Raw genomic sequence first — 24,787 nt, 5'->3', positions numbered from 1 at the left:
GATGCTTTATTTAGTTTCAGCTCAATTTCGACATTGTCTTTCCACTTCCAACTTCCAACCGGAGGCGCTTTGCGTTCGGTTAAATTCCGCATGTGTTTGTTGTAGAAGAGTAGAACCAGCGTGTGTTGCAGTTTGTTTGCCGCAGACGTCACATTCGGCTAGTTTGTATTCCAAGCAGCGCACGCCTTATCTAATCTTTTCCGGTGACATTGAATTAAAACTTGGTGCCCGGGTATATTTTGCCGTTCGTTGCGGTTTGCCCGCCGGCGCTGGTGGCTGTCAAGTTAGGTTAAATCCAGGTACGCCACGCATATCGGAAGTTATGACTTTCCGAAACCGAAACTAATGCAATACAGGCCAAAATAAAGCAGAAATAATATTTTTGTACCATTTCGGTGATTTCTCTGTTTAAATATCGTAATATTGTTCATAAAGCAGCTTTTATTTTTGTGACGATCAATAAATGCTCGAATGGTGGTTTTTGTGCTGGATGGTATTTTAAAATTCGCTGCTGTTTGATTGTAGGTTCACACTACACCAACGTGAATTGCAATGCACTTCACAATATTACGGCTAAAGTGGAATTTGAATGAGCGCTAAAAATGATTTAATAGGCTCGCAATTTTGAATGTCAATAAAATCGCAGTCATTAACAAATTAACACATCATCATACATTTATGCCAATGAATACATTAGATCATTTTTTTTATGAGTGCAGTTTGAAAATTTTAAAATTCCCTTGATGCTTCTTTGAGTTTGTGCTAATATTAGACCTCTGACACCTGCACATAGCGAAATGCACTCGGCAAACATTTCCAACAATCGTTGTCTATTCCCTGTGTGTCATTTTGTTATCTTGTGTTGGAATATTCTCATTTCAAGACGCAGAGGTTTCACTGCGCTGTGAGAAACTGGTTGAAACGAATAGGAAATGAAAGAAACATTCAAGTGTGAGAGCAGCCTGACATACATCTTCATAATGTATGCTGGCGTGACGGTGTCAACGCAAAACGGCACCAAATGTCTTTATTTTCAAAATAAATTTTTTTCTGTTTTTTATTGATATCTATTTCAGTTAATAACTGAAAAATCAAAAAATACTAAGCAATATCATCAATTTTGCGCCTCGCCGGAAGTACGAAAGATGGCGAAGATTGACCGGAAGCTGCCAACCGCCGGTGATCCTCAGATCTCGTCTAGATCAAAGTGTTACGCGAGGCGCGACGTGGCGGAAATGCAATATAGTTTATCCCCTCGCTTTTCGTAGCCTCTCCCACCTCATTCCACATGCTTCGATCGTTCGTTGAAAATCATCGACAATACTGTTTCGAGTCTTGCTCGGTTCACAGCCCACATCTCACTGGATTCCTACATGCAGACATTCCCCAGTCATGCGAGCAGCATGTGCATTGCCGCCGCATAATTGCAATCGTATAGATCATTCGGATTTATGCGCATCCAGATCCTCGCCGACACGAAGATGCATAAATACATAGATATGCAACCCAACGTGCGCGGCGAAGATCTACAATGTGGCATTCCGACGTGATCGTTAGGATTGGAATTCGAGGAGCAGGAGTATCGGCAACCACACGTGCACATTGCACCCAACTCGCCACAGTATATATTAACGTGACACGTAACGTGACTTGCAATCCTAATATTCCTCGTCTGAGAGACTTTTGAGAGAGTTGACGGATTAATCCGGTTTAATTGGTTTTGATTTACGCCAGCATGAGTTTATATATCACATCATCAGCTGTTGTGATATATGCAACCAATATCTCACCCAGCATGCAAGTGAATTCAAAACACTTGTTTAAGTATACCATTAGCTGAATTCTTTCAACTATTTCAATTTCGAGGATGATTTGCTGAGTTCACTTTGTGCGAGTGCATTCTTTGAACAATTCTTTGGATGCCTTCGCTTTTTTAGCAATACTTCATGTCGAGTGCGCTCGCCAGGCTCGCCGCTACGCCGTTTTCGGTGGCGGGCTTCTTGGAGGGTAAATTTATAGCGTTTTCATTAGGTTTTTCAGCAGCGGTTTTTTTTTTCTTCGCCGTATTCTTCGCGTATAGCGCGCTCAGCACGCCGCCGATCGACGTCTGCGTTGAACTGCAATGAACCGAAAGCACATTGACTTCCTTACCGAATTTCGACTTTCATTTACTTGCTTCGCGGGCGGGTGAGGGGGCTGGTTTTTGCGCGGACGAGAAGGTGGAGGCCGGAGTAAGCCACGTAAAAACACATTCATTCCGGTCGGCCCGGGGATTTGCCGCTTAGTATCGCCTGCACGTGCGCGCATATTGAGTTATATTCCAAATTAGATTTGGGGAATTGCGCGCGAAGGACACCGCGCGTATTAACAGCGCCGCAACCCAATGTACAAGGCGCCCTCACGCACTCACCACTTCAGCTAACCGAAGATAATTGGAGTTTTTTTTCCTTGCTTTTATTTCATATTTAAATTTATTTTGTAAATATATATTCAATTTTCTCAGCAAAAAAATTAAAGTGAGTTGTATCATAAGAAATTCATGGAAGCAATTATACTTCTGGATAATCTATAATATTAAAATGAATTGGAAAGTTTGTTGGAAAACGCATAACTCAACAACGCCTAGACCAATTTGGCCAATTTGTTTTTTAAATATTTGTTAAAGTCCAAGGATGGTTTTCACGGCGAGAAAAATTCGAATAAGAACCGGAAAAACCCTAAAGACAGCCTTTTTCTAAAGGACAAAAGTTGGCATTGAGATTCAATCATAGTTATAGTTAAATAGTTGAATACGAGATGGCACGCTGAAGTGCATTATTAGCAATTCTTTATAATATATAATTAATTTCTTTAAAATAAAATTGCGAATCTTATTGATAGCATTGACACATACTATGTCTAGAACAAGAGAGTAAAACCAAATTACATTTTTATTAAGCATTAATTAATAATTAATAAAATACATTTTTGTTCATGTTTCTTGGTGTTTCTGAAGTTGGAAATCTTCTTAGGAGTAACTGAAAGTTGCAGTCAACGATATACTTCTTTAAGTTTCCAAAATTGCCCTGGAAAACGTTCCGTTTTGCCTGTAAAAATTGTTATTATTTAGGAATGCTAATAGTGAAATTATAGTAAAAATTGATTTACTGTATGCCTACCTGGTAAATGCTGTAAACATTGAGGAAGTTGATTAATAGCGCCATTAATTGCTATTTTTCCTTACTTTATTAAAACTGGCGTTGAAAACACCCAATATCTCCTGCAAAAATAAAACAATATTTAGTTTATCGACGATATTTTATAGAAAACTCTTTTATTGTCCACATTCTCTACTTACCATTACATTTTTAGCAAGTTTTCCAAAATGCAGACTTAAAAAGATTGGATTTCTATATTTCCAAATTAATCCGTGGAAAAAAGCCTGTATCTCTTGAACCAATTGAGATATTTTGTGTCCCGAATTTTTAGAAGGTAGATCATGAAGTCTTTAACTAAATGCTTACTTTTGGCATCTCTTAAACTTTCAGAATATATCCTAAAACATGTTGTAAAAATTACTAAGTTAATACTTTTACTTCATTTTGTTTGTAATTCTTTTTATCACAACTAATACCGATATAACATTGTTAGTACATTTTTGAAGCAAAAATTACAGCAAAACTGGCTTTAAAATTAATTAATTTTAATTAAAAAACATGATCAATTTTTTCTTGCGTAAGATGAAGATCTAAAAATTATTTTATCAAAGAAAATAATTCGGTCCGGTTTTTGAACCATAATTTTCCAATTTATAAGTTTCACTTCGTCCTTCACCTGGAATTAACTTTAATAAAAAGATATTGAGGCAGTGATTCGACCAATATAAAATTTAGGCATTTATGTGCCTATGATTTTTAACCTAAAAATTATAAATAATGACAAACATCCAAATAGTATATCAAAAAATAAGTTTTTTAATCTATTTTTAACCTTGGGGAACACCAGTTTATCATATAAGTAACTATTTTTAAATGGTTTTTGAGTACTTCTTAACTGCTTGCAGACAGAACTAGATGCGGGTGTTATAAAAAAATAAATGGCGATATTAAACACAAAATTAACTAATTTTGCTAAAGAAATGACGTGTTTTATAAGGCAACAATTGCTGTCATAAATGTTTTATCAAAGTGAAATTCCACGTTTAATTTTGTTATATTTAGCTTAATTGATAAACATGTCTTACCATTCGTAGTAGTGATATGTTCTGAAGCTTTGCTAATGGAGATTAATATTAATGTTCTCAATACCGATGAGAGTCTTCTATAAATAAAAGAAATTTTGAATAAAAATAAAAAGTATTTAAAATATTAAACACCAATCAAAAGCTAATAATTACCTTATTAGAGAAGAACAAATATCCCAGGGCGGTGTGTCGAGTGTTTATACATTATAATAGATATACTTGTACAATAACTTACAACTAATTATTACAATTATAATCTTAATGATATTTTACAATACAATATTGATTTGATAGTTTTGTTTAGTTATAAGCAAACTATCTATTAGATAATTCAAAATCAGTGATTAGATTTTCAGTTGGTACATATTGATTGGAATTAACAAAATATGTACGCCAGATGTAAAGAAGGAATACAATTATAAAACCAAACATTAAGATGAGTAATATTAACAGAATATGTGTAGTTTTGTCTGATTTTTCTTGCATATCGTGAACTTGAGTAACTGCTTGAGTAGGATTTGCATTCAAGTTTTTATCATTGATATGTTTTAATACATTTAACATTTCTGATAGGATGTTGTTATTTGACAACTGAATATTATTAACTCCTGGAGTAGGATTTGCATTCAAGTTTTTGTCATTGTTATGTTTTAATACATTCAACATTTCCGATAGTTTATTACTAATATTCGACAGTTGAATATCAGTATTCGGTATATTGGTTGGTTCAATAATGTTTGTAGAGGTTTCTATTACATCGGAATGGTTACAATGCATTCCAAATAGATGTAAACGATTTTGTTCTTTCCCAGCAACATAATTAATATTTAATGTTTTAAAATATTTGACTATTTCGACTAATCTTATGCAACTCACGTGCATTCCATCGATATTAATTGAGGTTAGATGCGATTCTTTGAATAGAGTTTCATCAATGTCACTAAAATTATTGTAACTGATATCCAAAAATGATAATTTAGGTGTATTAAATATTAAATATTTATCAACCGTGTAATGATTATAACTTAGATTTAAAGATTGTAAAACTGGTAACCCATGCAAAGATGCTATGTGCATGTTTTTTATTCTGTTGTGAGACAAATCCAAATGTTCTAAACTTTGCATATTTGCAAATGTATTCGGATATATTTCATTTATTTGATTGTTTGACATATTTAGATGTTTTATTGCACTGATTTCCGGAAACATTCTATTAGAAATACTGGCTAAATTATTGTTTGATAAATCCAGTATGGTTAATACTGGGTGTTTACTTAATACATAATCAAAATTTGATATATTATTGCCAAATAAAATTATGGTTTGTAATTTTAAAAGATTATCAAACATATACTTAGGTGTATTTGGATTTTGTGTATCATGTAATAATACTGGATTCAAAACATTTAATTTATTATTTGACAAATCGAGAATCACCAGCTCTTTCAAATTCTTAAATGCATTTGGGGTAATTTTACTTATTGCATTATTTGACATATACAAATTGCTTAAAGCACTGGGTTCCGGAAACATTTCGTTTGATATAATGCTTAAATTTTGATATGATAAATCGAGTTTTTGCAATGATGGAAGATAACCTAATGCATTATCAAAATTTAAAATATTATTGCCAAATAAAATTATGATTTGTAATTTTGGAAGATTATCAAAAATATACTCAGGTGTATTTGGATTTTGTGTATCATGTAATAATACTGGATTCAACACATTTAATTTATTATTTGACAAATCGAGAATAATCAGATCTTCCAAATTCTTAAATGCATTTGGGGTAATTTTACTTATTGCATTATTTGACATATTCAAATTGCTTAAAGCACTGGGTTCCGGAAACATTTCGTTTGATATACTGCTTAAATTTTGATATGATAAATCGAGTATTTTCAATGATGGCAGAAAACCTAATGAATTATCAAAATTTGATATATTATTACCAAATAAAATTAATGTATGTAGTGCTGGTAAATTATGAAAGATATAACTTGTATGTTTTAAATTTAATAAATTGTATAGGTTCACATTCAATAACATATTCATTGACAAATCGAGAACTTCTAATTCCGAAAGATTTATAAATGTATTGGGAACAATATGTGTTATTTGACTGTTTGATAAATTCAAATGTTGAACATTTTTATTAGCAGTAAACAACTCATTTGAAATGCTTGTTAAGTTATTGTTTGATAAATCTAAAGTCGTCACACTAACCAGTTCACTAAGCCAAGTAATAGTTCCTATTTTATTTCCAATAACATTATTTGAAAATGAAAACTTTGTAACACTTTCTAAATTATTGAAAGCATTTTCTTCAATTGTTGATATATTATTGTTTTTAAAACTTACGAAGCGATAAGGAACATCAAAGGGATTATAACCACGTTTTGATTTTTGTTTAGGAAAAGCAAAGTTTACAATTCTGTCAATTTGAGAATCCTCAATAATCAGCTCAACGATACTAAAATAATTAACTATGTCACCTGTGATGACAGTTTGCAATGTAAAGTCACTAAATTTAAGATTCTGCATTGATATTCTAATTATTCTCATATAACCGTTCCAAGATATATCAAATCCTTCAACAGTCCATTCGCCATTTTTTTGGGTAACATTGCAATAATAGCAATCGTAGTAATTGAAATTGTATTCACTACGTTTCTCGAATGTCTTATAACAATATCCATTTGTGTGAACAATAATGAACAACATCACTTGAACAATTGTCCATAAAGTAGCCATTTTAACCACACAACTTAAACACTAAGAACTGTTCAACCTTAAACGCTCACAATATTCTGAAGTGAATTAATCGACTGCTTGTCCATAGCAAAGCTTTATATTTACAAAACTGGAGATTATTAATCATATTTGCGGATGTCAGCATACAGTCATAATATGTATGCGTGTGCGCTATCGCATAGAAGAGGCGTCTTGTCAATTCAGCACACCAATCATAACCGACCAAACAAAATGATATAATCCGAGTTATCAATAATTAGATATTATTGCAAACCAAACCAAAAGCCTAGCTGACTACCGATTTTTGATGGGAATTTTTGGGTACTTCATAACTGTTTGCTGAGAGAAAAAGATGCGCTTGTCATACAATTACTAAGCTTCTGGGACATGTTGTAAAAAAATTTCTCCATTAGCATATGACTGTAGAACATTTCAAATTACTTAATTAATTAATTTCCTATACATTTAAAAAATTAATAAAATACGCATAGTGAGGAGGGTTCCACACGTTCGTTAGTTATTAACTAATTGTAAGAAACCTGTCATTTCACAGCAGTTACAACCTATTTTACCACAGCTCCTTTTAGTATATTAAGTAACAAGTGGCTAAACGAGGGCATTACAGACGAGAATTCAATCAATCGAGTTTTTAACAACGTTTAGCCACGAGGTGCTTACGCTATTTTTTTTACTTCCACTCTAGTTCCACGTTGCGGTTTTTGTATTTCAACTTTTGTATTTTAATTCAGCGAAATTCGCTCACACACTTAAACTGATAGATTATAAGTGTCATGCCGCGCGCCGGCCCATGTGACACTTCGGTTCATATCGTGCCCCTCCGATACGAGCAGCAGCAGCGCCTACTTAGACGTGTTTGACTGACGTCGCATGGCATTTCATACCGCCTTGTGCTGCTCCGTAGGCAATTGCGCATGCGCTTGCTCCGTCCCGTGTATAATACAAGTACATAATGAATATTACGTACGGCTTGGCCGCCCGTATATAAAGTACCACTTTTTGTGTCTAAATACCATGAATAAACTGGCGTTTTATAGGTGGAAGTAGAAAATAGTAATTTTAGGAACAACTTAACCTTTGACTTGTATTTTAGAGTACTTCTTAAATATTTACCTGACCTCAGGCAAAGTATGTTGTAGAAAGTTTTTTTACATATATTCCGATGCGAAACAATAAATATCTATTTTAGGAAACATAATAACAAGTTTTTAGAATAAATAAACATAAACAAACCCAAAATAATTAAATGAATCCATTATCTTTGTATTTTACGATGGAAATTGATTTGCTGACGCCGAATAGAACACAGGAAATCATTTACAATACATTGACAATTTTATTTAGTAAAATAAAAAAACACATGTTAGATTATAAGAAAATAGTATAAATCGATGGTCAATAGATGTCGTCCATGTCTTGTCAATTGTCGTCAAGTGTCGCAGTGCTTGTCGTACGCAAACACAATTCGTATTCCTATGGGCCATTAACATTTCAATTGCAAACAGTTTACGAGCACGCGTCCGACGTCTATTCACATTCCATTGCAAAAACCTTTCAAAGTGTTAGTTTTATCTACAATTGATTCGATTAGATTGAAATATTCAGCAAGCTGTAGTTTCAGTTGTAGTTACAGTACTTTCCAACGCGATATTAAATAATTCATATTACGAGCATTTAGCAGTCGTGCAAGCGTGTTTGCGCGACTTTTATTTCCAGCGATGAGTTGACGAGTTGAGTTTCTTCGTTTACACTTTCGCTGGGATGCTGGTGCTGGCGTGCGCTCGACTGGAATGTTTCGTCCAGCGGGCGGCGGCGATGTTGGAGGCGAGCGGGCAACTATTCGCGTAAATCTCGCAAAAGTTTGAAGAATTTAATCAAAGATGCGCGCTTCGTGCCGCTGCCTTTGCACCGAAAACTCGTAATCTTATTTAATTTAATAAGTTGCTTTGTTTTCTCGCGTGAGTTGCTAAAAAAATCGCTAATGCAAACCAAAGCGAGATTTAATGATTCCCACAGAAATCGCAAAAAATATATGTGTCTAATATGTGATAACAGAACATAAAAATAAAAATGGAAGAAAATATTTTTGTTACATGATATTTTGATTCCATATAATAATATATTAAGTAACAAGTAGCTAAACGAGGGTATTAACAACGTTTAGCCACGAGATGCTTACGCTATTTTTTCTACTTCCACTTTAGTTCCACGTTGCGGTTTTTGTATTTCAACTTTTGTATTTTAATTCATCGAAATTTGCTCACACATTTAAACCGTAAGGTTATAAGTACCATGTCGTGCGCCGGCCCATGTGACGCTTCGGTTCATATCGTGCTTCTTCGATACGAGCAGCAGTAGCGCCTACTTTAACGTGTTTGACTGACGTTGCATGGCATTTCATACCGCCTCGTGCTACTCCGTAGGCAAATGCGCAGGCGCTTGCTCCGTCCCGTGCATAATGCAAGTACATAATGAATATTATGTACAGCTTAGCCGTCCGTATATAAACTACAACATTTTGTGTCTAAAAACCGTGGAAAAACTGGTGGAAGTCAAAAAATTTAATTATAAACTTTGATAATAAAACTAGACATGAAAGATGATTATATTTTGTTCAACGTTAAAAGACGTCTCTAGGTAGAGTCTCGTTTGTTATCTAATATTCCCCTGTATCGAATTTTAATCCTTTCACATCAAAGTCATCAAAGAGCACACTTCCTCACAAACGCAACAACCCGCTTCGTTGCGCCCGTGTCGATGAAATGAAATTAAACTAAATTAAACCAAATCAAACAGAAATTCTCGAGTTGTGCCGAATTTGCGCACGATCAAGCGATAACGCGCGTTGAGCAACAAAAAGCGCTGAATGTTCCCGCCCGCATCATGCGACACCACACACGTGACAACGCGACGCGCCGCTGACAAAACACGGATAACAAGTTTATGCGTCGCGTAATAAACGTGCAAAAAAAAAGAGCGTCGCACGTTTGCGCGATGAGCACGTACACTCTGTTGATGCTGATGCGGGCATTGAAAATTACAAAAATACGCCACGGTGCAAATGGACTACGAACGGGCGGCGCAAGCGGCATGAGGAAATTTGCATTCGCATGCAAAGCGAACGAAGCCGGCGTGTTTTTGCAAACTGGTGTTTTTTTTGGTTTTGTTATTCAGGTTGAGTGTATTAAGCGGGTGGTTACTCATTAGACGTGATTGTTTTACAGAAGGAACATGTCGACACATATGCTTCTTTTTATATGATTGATTATGATATATTTATTTATTTTATCACCAAAATGAATAAAAAAACATTTTTTTGTTTAAAAAAAATTAAACTTACATCCCACTAGATGTCGCTAAATTATAAAGTCTACATTGCCCCAAGGTAACTGCGCATGCGTAAGTTCCCGTGACTAAAACTCGTAACTAAAGTACTTTACACACTTTTTGTATCTCAAAACCGTGGAAAATCCACCAATTTGATGATGGAAGTAGAATAATAATATAATAAATAACACAACACGATAGTTTTGTAAAAATATTTCTATATTATTTTTTTTACTTCTCTAATTACTATAAGATATTTTAATGCTTTATTATTAAATCAATAACTGCGCAGGCGTAAGTTCCACCCCGTGACTAAAACCCGTGACTAAAGTACTTTACACACTTTTTGTATCTCAAAACCGTGGAAAATCCACCAATTTGATGATGGAAGTAGAATAATAATATAATAAATAACACAACACGATAGTTTTGTAAAAATATTTCTATATTATTTTTTTTACTTCTCTAATTACTATAAGATATTTTAATGCTTTATTATTAAATCAATAACTGCGCAAGCGTAAGTTCAGGCCCGTGACTAAAACCCGTGACTAAAGTACTTTACACACTTTTTGTATCTCAAAACCGTGGAAAATCCACCAATTTGATGATGGAAGTAGAATAATAATATAATAAGCAACACAACACAATATTTTTGTAAATATATTTCTAAATTTCTTTTTTTATTTCTCTAATTACTATAAGATATTTTAATGCTTTATTATTAAATCAATAACTGCGCAAGCGTAAGTTCAGGCCCGTGACTAAAACCCGTGACTAAAGTACTTTACACACTTTTTGTATCTCAAAACCGTGGAAAATCCACCAATTTGATGATGGAAGTAGAATAATAATATAATAAGCAACACAACACAATATTTTTGTAAATATATTTCTAAATTTCTTTTTTTATTTCTCTAATTACTATAAGATATTTTAATGCTTTATTATTAAATCAATAACTGCGCAAGCGTAAGTTCAGGCCCGTGACTAAAACCCGTGACTAAAGTACTTTACACACTTTTTGTATCTCAAAACCGTGGAAAATCCACCAATTTGATGATGGAAGTAGAATAATAATATAATAAATAACACAACACGATAGTTTTGTAAAAATATTTCTATATTATTTTTTTTACTTCTCTAATTACTATAAGATATTTTAATGCTTTATTATTAAATCAATAACTGCGCAAGCGTAAGTTCAGGCCCGTGACTAAAACCCGTGACTAAAGTACTTTACACACTTTTTGTATCTCAAAACCGTGGAAAATCCACCAATTTGATGATGGAAGTAGAATAATAATATAATAAGCAACACAACACAATATTTTTGTAAATATATTTCTAAATTTCTTTTTTTATTTCTCTAATTACTATAAGATATTTTAATGCTTTATTATTAAATCAATAACTGCGCAAGCGTAAGTTCAGGCCCGTGACTAAAACCCGTGACTAAAGTACTTTACACGCTTTTGTATCTCAAAACAGTGGAAAATCTACCGATTTGATGATGGAAGTAGAATAATAATATAATAAGTAACACAACACAATATTTTTGTAAATATATTTCTAAATTTCTTTTTTTATTTCTCTAATTACTATAAGATATTTTAATGCTTTGTTATTAAATCAACAACTGCGCAGGCGTAAGTTTCGCCTCGTGACTAAAACCCGTGACTAAAGTACTTTACACATTTTTTGTATCTCAAAACAGTGGAAAATCCACCAATTTGATGATGGAAGTAGAATAATAATATAATAAGTAACACAACACGATATTTTTGTAAATATACTTCTAAATTTCTTTTTTTTAAATTCTCTAATTACTATAAGATATTTTAATGCTTTGTTATTAAATCAACAACTGCGCAGGCGTAAGTTCCGCCTCGTGACTAAAACCCGTGACTAAAGTACTTTACACATTTTTTGTATCTCAAAACAGTGGAAAATCCACCAATTTGATGATGGAAGTAGAATAATAATATAATAAGCAACACAACACAATATTTTTGTAAATATATTTCTAAATTTCTTTTTATTTCTCTAATTACTATAAGATATTTTAATGCTTTATTATTAAATCAATAACTGCGCAAGCGTAAGTTCAGGCCCGTGACTAAAACCCGTGACTAAAGTACTTTACACACTTTTTGTATCTCAAAACCGTGGAAAATCCACCAATTTGATGATGGAAGTAGAATAATAATATAATAAGCAACACAACACAATATTTTTGTAAATATATTTCTAAATTTCTTTTTTTATTTCTCTAATTACTATAAGATATTTTAATGCTTTATTATTAAATCAATAACTGCGCAAGCGTAAGTTCAGGCCCGTGACTAAAACCCGTGACTAAAGTACTTTACACACTTTTTGTATCTCAAAACCGTGGAAAATCCACCAATTTGATGATGGAAGTAGAATAATAATATAATAAGCAACACAACACAATATTTTTGTAAATATATTTCTAAATTTCTTTTTTTATTTCTCTAATTACTATAAGATATTTTAATGCTTTATTATTAAATCAATAACTGCGCAAGCGTAAGTTCAGGCCCGTGACTAAAACCCGTGACTAAAGTACTTTACACGCTTTTTGTATCTCAAAACAGTGGAAAATCTACCGATTTGATGATGGAAGTAGAATAATAATATAATAAGTAACACAACACAATATTTTTGTAAATATATTTCTAAATTTCTTTTTTTATTTCTCTAATTACTATAAGATATTTTAATGCTTTGTTATTAAATCAACAACTGCGCAGGCGTAAGTTTCGCCTCGTGACTAAAACCCGTGACTAAAGTACTTTACACATTTTTTGTATCTCAAAACAGTGGAAAATCCACCAATTTGATGATGGAAGTAGAATAATAATATAATAAGTAACACAACACGATATTTTTGTAAATATACTTCTAAATTTCTTTTTTTTAAATTCTCTAATTACTATAAGATATTTTAATGCTTTGTTATTAAATCAACAACTGCGCAGGCGTAAGTTCCGCCTCGTGACTAAAACCCGTGACTAAAGTACTTTACACATTTTTTGTATCTCAAAACAGTGGAAAATCCACCAATTTGATGATGGAAGTAGAATAATAATATAATAAGTAACACAACACGATATTTTTGTAAAAATATTTCTAAATTTCTTTTTTTACTTCTCTAATTACTATAAGATGTTTTAATGCTTTGTGATTAAATCAACGTTCTTCCCGCAGTCATCCCTTTCAACTTCCCACGCAGCTTTTGTAGCTGCTGCGAGCTTTGTGATACAATCGCCTGTCGACGTCTTTACATCTCAATATATAATGCACCTAGAAAGACCCATTACCAGTCGACGTGCGTCTAGAAGTTGGTTTCGTGTTTTCACCACACTCGTCTCTTTACCATCCAAAAGAGTTGTGTAGCATCTACGACGTTTTGCATTTCGAGCGCGTGCATTTTTCCCGCACAGGATAAAAATTAAGAAAATAAAAGCACGCTGACTCTGTGGGAGTAGTTAAAGCTTTAATCAAATATTTAACGCGTATAACCCACATGTACGCGGGATGTGTATATGACTATGTATGAGATTATAAGATAAATACTGTACGAAGTTTTACGAGCGAGGCGCCGTCGTGCGGAACAAAGTCGACTTTGTTCCACTTTGTCTGCGGGTCGCGGCGCTTATAATGACAAATCCAAAGTCACGTCGCGGAGTGAGACCAGCGATGCCAGGGATGCGCGCGGCGGCGAAAAGTTGAAGAGTCCGCAAGTCGCTCTATGTAAACGGGTTTTGTGTGTGTGTGTGTGTGAGCCGGTGAGAAACTTTTCGGAGAGGATGTGCCGTTCGCAATGACGGAAAAGTACTTCTGACGCAGTGCGAAACCAAACAAAGAGTTTGGAACAATTTAAACTGCTTAAATCTTCTTCGGGCGCGAGTTGTTGAATGCGATGAAACATTCATCTTCAACCGCTATTTAAAGCTGTCATAAATGTCCTATTAAATGTTTTGTAATTAACGTTTAAATTTGATATATTTTTGAATGTAAATACTCATGAATTGTTTCGACGCTGACAAACTGCGAAAGTTGTTGTTGAAGGCCTTGAGGAATTGTCACCAAATCCTAAAATTTGACGAAGAAGACTTTAATGATTACAAAAATAATACTTAAATTAAAATTAAAATTTCTTACCATTCGTTGTTGTCCTCGGTAGCGAGCGTATTGTTTTTGGCTGTAAAAGTAATTTTATAGAAACAAAAAATATTTAAAGAATTAATCACTAATTAAAAACTATTAATTACCTTGTTAGAGAAGAACAAATATCCCAGGGCAGTGTGTCTCGAGTGTTTATACATTATAATAGATATACTTGTACAATAACTTACAACTAATTATTACAATTATAAGCTTAATGATATTTTACAATACAATATTGATTTGATAGTTTTGTTTAGTTATAAGCAAACTATTTATTAGATAATTCAAAGTCAGTGATTAGATTTTCAGTTGGTACATATTGATTGGAATTAACAAAATATGTACGCCAGATGTAAAGAAAGAATACAATTATAAAACCAAGCATTAAAATAAGTAATATTAACAGAATTGTAGTAGTAGTTGTGTCTGCTTGAGTAGAATTAACATTTACGTTTTTATCATTGTTATGTTTTAATACGTTTAACATTTCTGATAGTTTATTACTAATATTAGACAATTGAATATCAGTATTCGGTATATTGGTAGGTTCAATAATGTTTGTAGTGGTTTCTATTACATCGGAATGATTACAATGCATTCCAAATAGATGTAAACGATTTTGTTCCTTTCCTACTACATAATTAATATTTAATGTTTTAAAATATTTGACTATTTCGACTAATCTTATGCAACTCACGTGCATTCCATCGATATTAATTGAGGTTAGATGCGATTCTTTAAATAAAGTTTCATCAATGTCACTTAAATTATTGTAACTAATATCCAAGAATGATAATTGAGGTGTATTAAATATCAAATATTTATCAACGGTAACTTGATTATAACTTAGATTTAATGATTGTAAATGTAATAACCCATGCAAAGATGCAATGTGCATGTGTTTTATTTGGTTGTGTGACAAATCTAAATGTTCTAAACTTTGCATATTTGCAAATGTATTTGGATATATTTGATTGATTTGATTGTTTGATATATTTAGATGTTTTATTGCACTAATTTCCGGAAACATTCTATTAGAAATACTGACTAAATAATTGTTTGATAAATCGACAATTTCCAATGAAGGAAGTCGACCTAAAGCAATTTGTGATATCTGACTGTTTGATAAATTCAAATGTTGAATATTTTTATTAGCAGTAATCAACTCATTGGAAATACTGGTTATGTTATTATTTGATAAATCTAAAGTCGTCACACCAACCAGTTTACTAAGCGAAGTAATAGCTCCTATTTTATTTCCGATAATATTGTTTGAAAACGAAAACTTTGTAACACTTTCTAAATTACTAAAGGCATTTGGTTCAATTGTTGATATATTATTGTTTTTAAAACTTACGAAGCGATAATTAACATCACGTGTATCATAGCCAAATAATTTTTGTTTAGGAAAAGCAAAGTTTACAATTCTGTCAATTTGAGAATCCTCAATAATCACCTCAACGATACTAAAATAATTAAATTCACCTGTGATGACAGTTTGCAATGTAAAGTCACTAAATTTAAGATTCTGCATTGATATTCTAATTATTCTCGTATGACCGTTCAGAGATATATCTAATCCTTCAACAGTCCATTCGCCATTTTTTTGGGTAACATTGCAATAATAGCAATCGTAGTAATTGGAATTGTATTCACTACGTATTTCTCTCTTACTATAACAATATCCATTTGTGTGAGCAATAATGAACAACATCACTTGAACAATTGTCCATAAAGTAGCCATTTTCACCACACAACTTAAACACTAAGAACTGTTCAACCTTAAACGCTCACAATATACTAAAGTGAATTAATCGCCTGCTTGTGCATAGCAAAGCTTAATATTTACAAAAGTGGATATTATTAATCATATTTGAGGATGTCAGCATACAGTCATAATATGTATGCGTGTGCGCTATCGCATAGAAGAGGCGTCTTGTCATGTCAGCACACCAATCATAACCGACCAAACAAAATGATATGATTCGAGTTATCAACAGTAAAATTTTATTTGTAATTGAATGTTATAATTGCTTTAAACAATTGGGCATTATTTTAAAATGTACTCGAAAGCACCGTAGGAGGAACCTATACTAGAATTTAATCATTTTACTGCCATTTGAGAAAGTTGGTTAGTTGTTGCGGCCATTAATCTGTGATAATGTGCGTTTAAAGAGCTCACACACTGCACCCACTCCTCTCCCGCATGCCTATTCGCAGTACGATGGCGAAAGCAAAACCAAAGGCAAAGCAGAAACATCTATTTGTCTATAATCCCAACGAAAGTCAAATATTTGGCGGTGGCATAATGTATCGCGTGCCGCTGAAAGTGTGACGAGAGCGTTTTGCATGAGGGTGGCTCAAACCACCCTCAATACACATGTAGGTATCTCTCCACGATCTGCAAGAGGATTTATTTTTGCTTATGCATACAAAACACACACGCACTGCAAACACGACCTGAGTTTATGATCTCGATTGGAAATTGTTGCGGAAAAAGGTTTCCGGAAATAAGTATTAAAGTAAATCCCAAGCCAATATTTAAATAGTGTGCGGGTAAATGTGAAAAATAACATTCTTGAAGTTAAATGTGTTGCATACCGTTTGCAGAACGTGTAAAATTGGTTACATATATGTTGACTTTCCACTCAGAGCTTTTAACCTACAAATCAAATGTGTTTAATTGAATATAATTGCAAATTGCGGTTGTTTGTCCAACCCACACGCATTACAGGTAAAAGAACGACATTAAATTGAATTTTGTTTATTCACCAGATGAAGATTTATAGGCGCACACGTGAATACATAAATTACAATCGTAACATTCACGTGCAAGTAAAGAGGGAGTGACTTGGTTTTAGTAGCTGGGATTCGTAAATTGCATAATCATGTTACAACCACTTAGAACGGATACGACCTGTCCGGTGATGCCGAAGCGAAATCTTCGTAAACAAAACAAGCAAACAAACAAACAGTTGAACTTGCAAGTTGGGATGCACAGTCGGAAGAAACTGAAACCCGAACGCTTTGTTTGATTCCATAGAGGACTGGAAGTTGTTATTGGTCAGCATGGGGGCTTTTAACAATAGCGTGATAACAATGGCATGAAATTCGAGAAGTTTCAAAAGTTACTTTCAGAATTGTGCAACAGATGAGCAGCGCCATCTGTTGGTAATCATTTAGTATTATTACGATAAATCTATTATTAATACGCTTTTTCTTAGAATTTGCTGTAAAAAAATTCAATGTTTGCAAATGTGCATTTTGAATAGAAGTGTAGGCAACCAAGGATGCAACTCACGTATTCACTTTTTAGCCGCTACTTTGCAAGCTTTGCAACGTTTACAACGAGCTTTTTTGTTTGCTTCGTTTTCGCTCTTTGCGATTCTTTGTCTAGCTGCCCGTGTCCGTTTGCTGCAAAGCCAGCCGCCCAGCCGCCACGTCGTACAAAAAGATTGCGAGCATTCCAAAGTCCGCTCTTTAGGTCTTTGGCAACTTTTCGAATTTCACTTTAGCATCTACGTCTAGATTCAGCAATCTTGTACGTTTTTTTTTCGGTACATTTTTGCATTTCATTAAATCAACTTATAAGAAAATCATTTTAGAAAGTTGCCGTATGTAGGCAACCAATAATACACGCCTGCCATTTTGTAAATCCTAACAAATTGTAGGAATATCTCCCTTTTTGTTGGCGCGTATGATTTTCCGCCTTCGACATCAGTGTACATTTGTGCGTTTCTGTATTTCCTCCCTTTCATTGCGTCATTGCGTTGTTTTGCTGTTTCTACAGATTCCACGCCTACATTCAAGCCGCCCTTTTACCATTTTCATATTTTCCTTATTTCTTCGCATTTTCGTACGTAGGTATTATTGTGCCTTGTGCGTACATCCTGTCATTCTGCCATTTTGTCATTGACAAGTTTCTGCACATTACTCACGCACCGTATCTGTTAGTGTTTAATAAAATTGTAATTTGTTTTTACTCTCTTGTTCTAGACATAGTATGTGTCAATTCTATCAATAAGATTCGCAATTTTATTTTAAAGAAATTAATTATATAAAGAATAGCTAATAATGCACTTCAGCGCGCCATCTCGGATTCAATTATTTAACTATAACTATGATTGAATCACAATGCCAACTTTAATCCTATAGAAAAAGACTGTTTTTTGGGTTTTCCCGGCAATTATTCAAATTTTTCTCGCCGTAAAAACCATCTTTGGACTTTAACAAACATTTAAAAAAAGAATTGGCCAAATTGGTCAAGGCGTTATTGAGTTATGCGCTTACCAACATATTTTTCAATTCATTTTTATATTATAGATAAGCGTAAGCGAGTAAGAAAACATTCATCACATATTTTATGCGTTTAATTTAGTTTCTATCACAATAACACACCAACAATGATTATTGTAAATATCCTCTCCTTGTGCTTTAGGAAGAAGACTAGACGCAGAGCACAATGTTGTTGTAGATGGTGCAATGGCGGTTAAAGATGGTTTGGGGTGGTAGTGGAGGTTGTAGAGGTGCTTTAACATCGTCAGCATGGCTTCGCGTGTAACCGCATGTGCGGTTCGAGCCGAGAGGTTCTGAGCGCTCGCGATAAATTCGATTCGTTATGAGCCATCGAACTAGTAACATTGTAAAGTTTGCGAGCTGCTTACATCTGCTCCGCGCGCCGCGCGAAGATTTCAAAGGCTTCCACGCGCATGAAAAGGATAAGAGCAGAGCATCTTCAGTTCTACCATTGCAGGCTTATAGATACTTCCAGGAATTCTCTGTTCTATTAGTTTTTCGTCGCTAAAATTTTAAAATGTATGAAATACGAAACTAAAGTTGATGAAAATGGGTCAACCTGTTTTAGAATTACGCTATAAATAATTTTTTGTTTATTTGTGACACTTTCTTTTGATAATTTAATCAGAAGGGTATAAAAACAGGGATGAAAAATGATTAAATCATAGGTATTGTTATATAATTCGTATGAAGATGGCGTTAAAATGCTGCTTCGTGGGCAAATGCGCAGATGCAAGCTCTACCTCGTAGAAAAGGCCCGTAGATAAAGTATTTTACTCACGTCTTGACCGTCCGTATATAAAGTACCTACCACTTTTTCTGTGCATAAACCATGGAAATACTGGCGTTTTATAGGTGGAAGTAAAAAAAAGTTATTTTTAAGCTAAAAATAAAACGTGCCACCTATAATATAAAAATGAATCGCAAAATCTGTTGGTAAGCGCATAACTCAACAACGCCTAGACCAATTTGGCCAATTCTTTTTTTTAAATGTTTGTTAAAGTCCAAGGATGGTTATTACAGCGAGAAAATTTTGAATAATTGCCGGAAAAACCTTAAAGACAGCCCTTTCTATAGGATAAAAGTTGGAATTGAGATTCAATCATAGTTATAGTTAAATAGTTGTATCCGAGATGGCGCACTGAAGTGCATTATTAGCAATTCTTTATATAATTAATTTCTTTAAAATAAAATTGCGAATCTTATTGATAGAATTGACACATACTATGTCTAAAACAAGAGAGTAAAAATAAATTACATTTTTATTAAACACTATCCGAACGAAGTTGCAGGCAAAAGCTCGTAATTTATAGAAAAAAACCATACTGGTTTAATAATAGAAAATGAAATATCATTTTTAAAATGAAATAATTTTATAGATATGTTAATGGCCATTCACACCCACATACATCCAGCAGTGATACATACTTCCTCGACCGCCACAGATAATAAAAACCCAGATTATTACCCAATGTGTACGCATCAATCTCATGAATATGTCGTAGGCATACGTGCGCCGCGAAATAAAAAGACGTCGCGAGAACGCCGAAACGAGTAGATAACGCTGATCCTGATGGGGTATAAATTTCGTCCGCGCGCGCGGGACGTTATTATCAAATAGAATAGCAGCAGGACAGAGGAACGCGCAGTTTGTCAAAGCGCGACAAAATTGGATGCGGACCCCATAAAGCATACTAAATAGCTTCATAAAACCTCGCCGCTTCTACGAAGCGAACGCACGTCGAATTTGCCTAACGTATAATTCATAATAAAATTCTCTCTGCCACTACACGCACACAATCTCCTTCGCAAATTGTAAACTTTTATCGCATGTATTATTATTACACATTGTATAAATCCGTCGCGAAAGATTTCAGCGCACGTAATTTCGGAGCGCACAAAGGGTTGCCTAAGAATTGCTAAAAATTCTATTGCGCATGGGTAATTTAATCTAACAAACGGGCCGGCGGAAATTTATTCGATACATAAATATAAGCGGTGCGCGGTGGCTTTTGAGTCGAACCACGAATTGCGGGCGAAAGGGACAAGTCGAACTCGAGGCAACCGGAATGAGACATTGAATCGGTAATCAGAATTAGCTGAGGCCGCTCCTCGTAAATCTCAATCTCAATTGGTAATGCGCTACTAACAACATTCATAAATTCGCGCGTGCGTACATTCAACCAAAACAAGTTATTTGGGTTGCATACATCTTAAAACGATAATGTTTGGTTAAAGCATAAATAATACATGTTTAATATAACCCGGGCATAATTAATTCAGATATCAAAACAACCATGTGTGTTATCGTTATCATGTAGGCAATTACATGTAATCCCAATTGAATACTCCAACTGAGTGATATTTTCATTTAGTACGTATTGTATTCGTGAGTTGGCAGGAATGTTTACATTCGATTTCTGTGCAATTTACAGCTTTAAGCAATGGCGATGTTTTGTTAACTTCCGGTAGTACCGGAAAATAGTTAATTACACTAGTTGTGAGTTTCTAAAATGTTTTTTAAACGTTAATAGTATATTAAGTAACAAGTGGCTGAACGAGGGCATTACAGACGAGATTTAATGAATCTAGTGTTTAACAACGTTTAGCCACGAGGTACTTACGCTATTTTTTCTACTTCCACTCTAGTTCCACGTTGCGGTTTTTCTATTTCAACTTTTGTATTTTAAATCATCGAAATTTGCTCACACACTTAAACTGTAAGGTTATAAGTGCCATGCCGCGAGCCGGCCCATGTGACGCTTCGGTTCATATCGTGCCGCTCCGATACGAGCAGCAGCAGCGCCTGCTTTGACGTGTTTGATTGACGTCGTATGGCATTTCATAGCGCCTTGTGCTACTCCATAGGCAAATGCGCAGGCGCTTGCTCCGTCCCGTGCATAATGCAAGTACATAATGAATATTATGTACGGCTTGGTCGTCCGTATATAAAGTACCTAAATACTATATAATACTATTTTAATACTGGTTTTGATTAAAGAAGCATTAAGTAAGGAAATATATGATGTGCATTATTTGGTGTTTGGTGCGTTGTGCTTTGTTTCAATCGTTTCGGTCCTCTGTTGGTGTTAATTAACGCGTGGCGAATGTTGGGAGGCATTGCGCCGATGAGTATTCGGTCAGAAGTGTTATCATCCGCAATTCGGCGCGTGGAGAATACGCGTCCGCTGCAAGCGCCCTAACCGAAATGAGTAAATGGGATTGGACCGAGGGATTCTTCTAATAAAGAAGCCTCTCTTGCTTTAAGCATTCTTTTTTATTCTACCCTTTGCTGCCGCCTCTTTTCCACTTGGTTAAGGTTTTCTTCTTCGGTTTTTACGTCTTTTGATTTCATCTTTTGCTTGTGGCCTTGTGGAAAAATGTGTCGGACAACAGAAAGCCTAGGCAACACTCCAAGATTGAGGAAGCAAGTGAATGACGCATCCAATCGGAATGTCAGAAGTTTGTGCACTCATTTTTTTGTTTCATTTTTTCTTATTTTTGTTACTTTAATTGTTTTGGTCCTATTATGTGCTGAATTCGTTAATAAAATTGTAAAATTTATTTTAAGATATGAAACATGCTATTTTCCTACATTAGCGCCATTTCTATTAGAATTATACAATTATAAATATTTTTTAGATATTTTCTTAGCCTAATTACTTTTCCATGCTCAAAAGTATCTCTATACCAAAATTTATCAAAATTTGTGAAGTAGTTTTTTCGTGAAACCGTCACAAACAAACTTAAAAAAAGACAATTGCATTTATAACTTGCATTTGCCCGTAACTTCGTTCCGGTAGTGTTTAATAAAAATGTAAGTTGTTTTTACTCTCTTATTCTAGACATAGTATGTGTCAATTATATCAATAAGATTCGCTATTTTATTTTAAAGAAATTATGCATATAAAGAATTGCTAATAATGCATTTCAGCGCGCTATCTCGGATTTAACTATTTAACTATAACTATGATTGAATCTCAATGCCAACTTTTATCCTATAGAAAAGGGCTGTCTTTTGGGTTTTCCCGGCAATTATTCCAATTTTTCTCGCCGTAAAAACCATCCTTGAACTTCAACAAACATTTAAAATAAGAATTTGCCAAATTGGTGTAAGCGTTCTTGAGTTATGCGCTTACCAACAGATTTTGCGATTCATTTTTATATTATAAATATTACATTAGCTATTAAAAGTTTTAAAAGGCAAAAATTCAACATTTTCCCATCTGCAATATTCACGTCTCACTAAAACGAGTACCCCGGATATGAAACTTGACTCGAGTTCACTGCAAATCTCCACAATCACATCTTTATGTTATGGATATCGTGAATTCATATGTTAATAGCATCGATTCAATTTCCATAACAAAACAGACGAAAAATAAAAATAACAATAAGCTGACTCCGTAAAAAGGCAATTTTAAAATAATGTCCACAACCTCAATGAATGCAATACTTTAAAAAAGCTTAAAGTAAATTTTTTGAATTTTATCAATAAAACGAAACGCAACAAAAAATGACGGTTTCCAATTTCCGCGTTTGTGCAAAATGTAAATGTTCGCAATCGCCAATGGAAAACGAGTTAAAACGAAGCCTTTCAATGAATATAAATATAAATGCGGTACGCATACAAACAGACGTAATAATAAACAAAATGAAAATGAAAATGAAAATACAAAAAAGGGTCGACTCGTGGCGAATTCCCTTTCTTCATTTATATTCGGTGTTCTTTTGTTTTTTTTTGTGCTTCATGTTTCGGTTTGGTAAAATTTCGCGAGGTTTCCTTACCCTTTAAGTCTGTTTCTTAATATTCCGCTGCTTGTTGCAAGACTTCTAGAATTTCGGATTGTAGAATCCATGCATTCGCGGCATACGGAATAGAATGGAGACCTGCGAAGGGAAAGTTTTACGATATTATACCTACACAAAAGTAACCAACCCATTCGGACCTTTTCCGCCCGTTTTCTGCATCGAGTGTCTTGCTATTGCTTTAGAACCAAAAATAAAACAAGCAGTGAGAAGTAGCAACGACGACGCGAATGGCAAACTTTGTATTATATTCAAATTTCGAATTTTTTATATACTTTATGCAAATACAAATATTTACGAGCGCCTGAAAGACGCTGAAGTGAACATAAAAGCTCACCGCCAACCGCTGCAAACAGTTTTCATACAGTCGCCGCAAGTTGCAGCGAATTTTTCACGGCGACAATAGAGAAACAATGACGGCTGTGCGATGCCGCATTTTTGTGTGCGCAGTTAAATAAACATAAATATTGAGATATAATGTTGAAGTATGTCGTTTCCGACTCTTGTGGTAGGCTTATATATTTTTATATATTTGTGTAATCTGGGTTGCGGTATGTTTGGAATTCGGTAAAATTTCGAAGCTCATAAAATCAAAAGATTTACATGGAATAATAGCGTACTAAACAGTTGGAAGCCATAAAATGGAAAGGTTTATCAGAAAAGAATATTTTATAAGTTATATCATCTTGTTTTTTTGTGTTGTAGTAGTAAAAAGTTGATATAACCTCTATAATGTAGATTAGCACATATTATAGTATATTAAGTATTAAGTGGTTAAACTTAAGTTTTTGTTTAACAACGTTAATATTTTCGTAATTAAATTTTTGCGTTTTATATCTTCGAAATTTGCTCGCACACTACTGCGAAATGTAAGGTGATAAACGCACGACATCCCGTGACTAAAGTACTTTAGTCACGGTCTAGGCCGCCCATGTTTAAAGTAGCACTTTTGGTGTCTCAAAACCGTGTAAAATCTACCGATTTAAAGGTGGAAGTTAAAAAAATAATAAAAATATAAAGTTTAATGTAACAATTTTGATGAAATTGAAAAAAAAAACTAATAAAAATGTTTGTATTATTAGTTGCCTATAGTAAAATCAAAGCAAATAACTAGTAATGAATTTCTTTAACAAAATTATGAATAAAATTCATTTAGTTTGC

General features: G+C 33.9%; 3 protein-coding genes and 1 long non-coding RNA gene across 4 annotated transcripts in view; 1 reads left to right on the top strand and 3 right to left on the bottom strand.

The window, feature by feature from the left end:
* The window catches only part of LOC135804357 (uncharacterized), an 82,531-nt gene that overhangs the window by 2,175 nt on the left and 55,569 nt on the right, over nucleotides 1-24,787 (top strand). The gene's annotated exons all lie outside the window — the stretch shown is intronic.
* Nucleotides 2,913-3,260, bottom strand: LOC135804314 (uncharacterized). Its single transcript, XR_010551012.1, has 2 exons — nucleotides 3,159-3,260; nucleotides 2,913-3,086 (listed from the first exon to the last, which is right to left on the bottom strand). It is a non-coding gene; the product is annotated as an uncharacterized lncRNA (long non-coding RNA).
* LOC135804312 (uncharacterized) lies at nucleotides 3,343-7,074 on the bottom strand. Its single transcript, XM_065318143.1, has 3 exons — nucleotides 4,376-7,074; nucleotides 4,223-4,299; nucleotides 3,343-3,535 (listed from the first exon to the last, which is right to left on the bottom strand). The coding sequence occupies exon 1, from the start codon at nucleotides 6,977-6,979 to the stop codon at nucleotides 4,538-4,540; it is 2,442 nt and encodes an 813-aa protein (XP_065174215.1). The 5' UTR covers nucleotides 6,980-7,074; the 3' UTR covers nucleotides 3,343-3,535; nucleotides 4,223-4,299; nucleotides 4,376-4,537.
* Nucleotides 13,827-16,362, bottom strand: LOC135804313 (chaoptin-like). Its single transcript, XM_065318144.1, has 4 exons — nucleotides 14,626-16,362; nucleotides 14,516-14,555; nucleotides 14,376-14,446; nucleotides 13,827-14,319 (listed from the first exon to the last, which is right to left on the bottom strand). Exon 1 carries the CDS (start codon nucleotides 16,263-16,265, stop codon nucleotides 14,790-14,792), a length of 1,476 nt encoding a protein of 491 aa, XP_065174216.1. The 5' UTR covers nucleotides 16,266-16,362; the 3' UTR covers nucleotides 13,827-14,319; nucleotides 14,376-14,446; nucleotides 14,516-14,555; nucleotides 14,626-14,789.

The sequence above is a fragment of the Atheta coriaria genome, unplaced genomic scaffold (genome assembly GCF_025399875.1).
Source record: "Atheta coriaria isolate IRGN ID8LTWV9N9 unplaced genomic scaffold, Caltech_Dcor_3.1 hic_scaffold_3_pilon, whole genome shotgun sequence".
NCBI classification, from domain to species: Eukaryota; Metazoa; Arthropoda; class Insecta; order Coleoptera; family Staphylinidae; genus Dalotia; species Dalotia coriaria.
The sequence above is the reverse complement of the archived record's forward strand: the minus strand, read 5'-3'. Positions and strand labels throughout refer to the sequence as shown.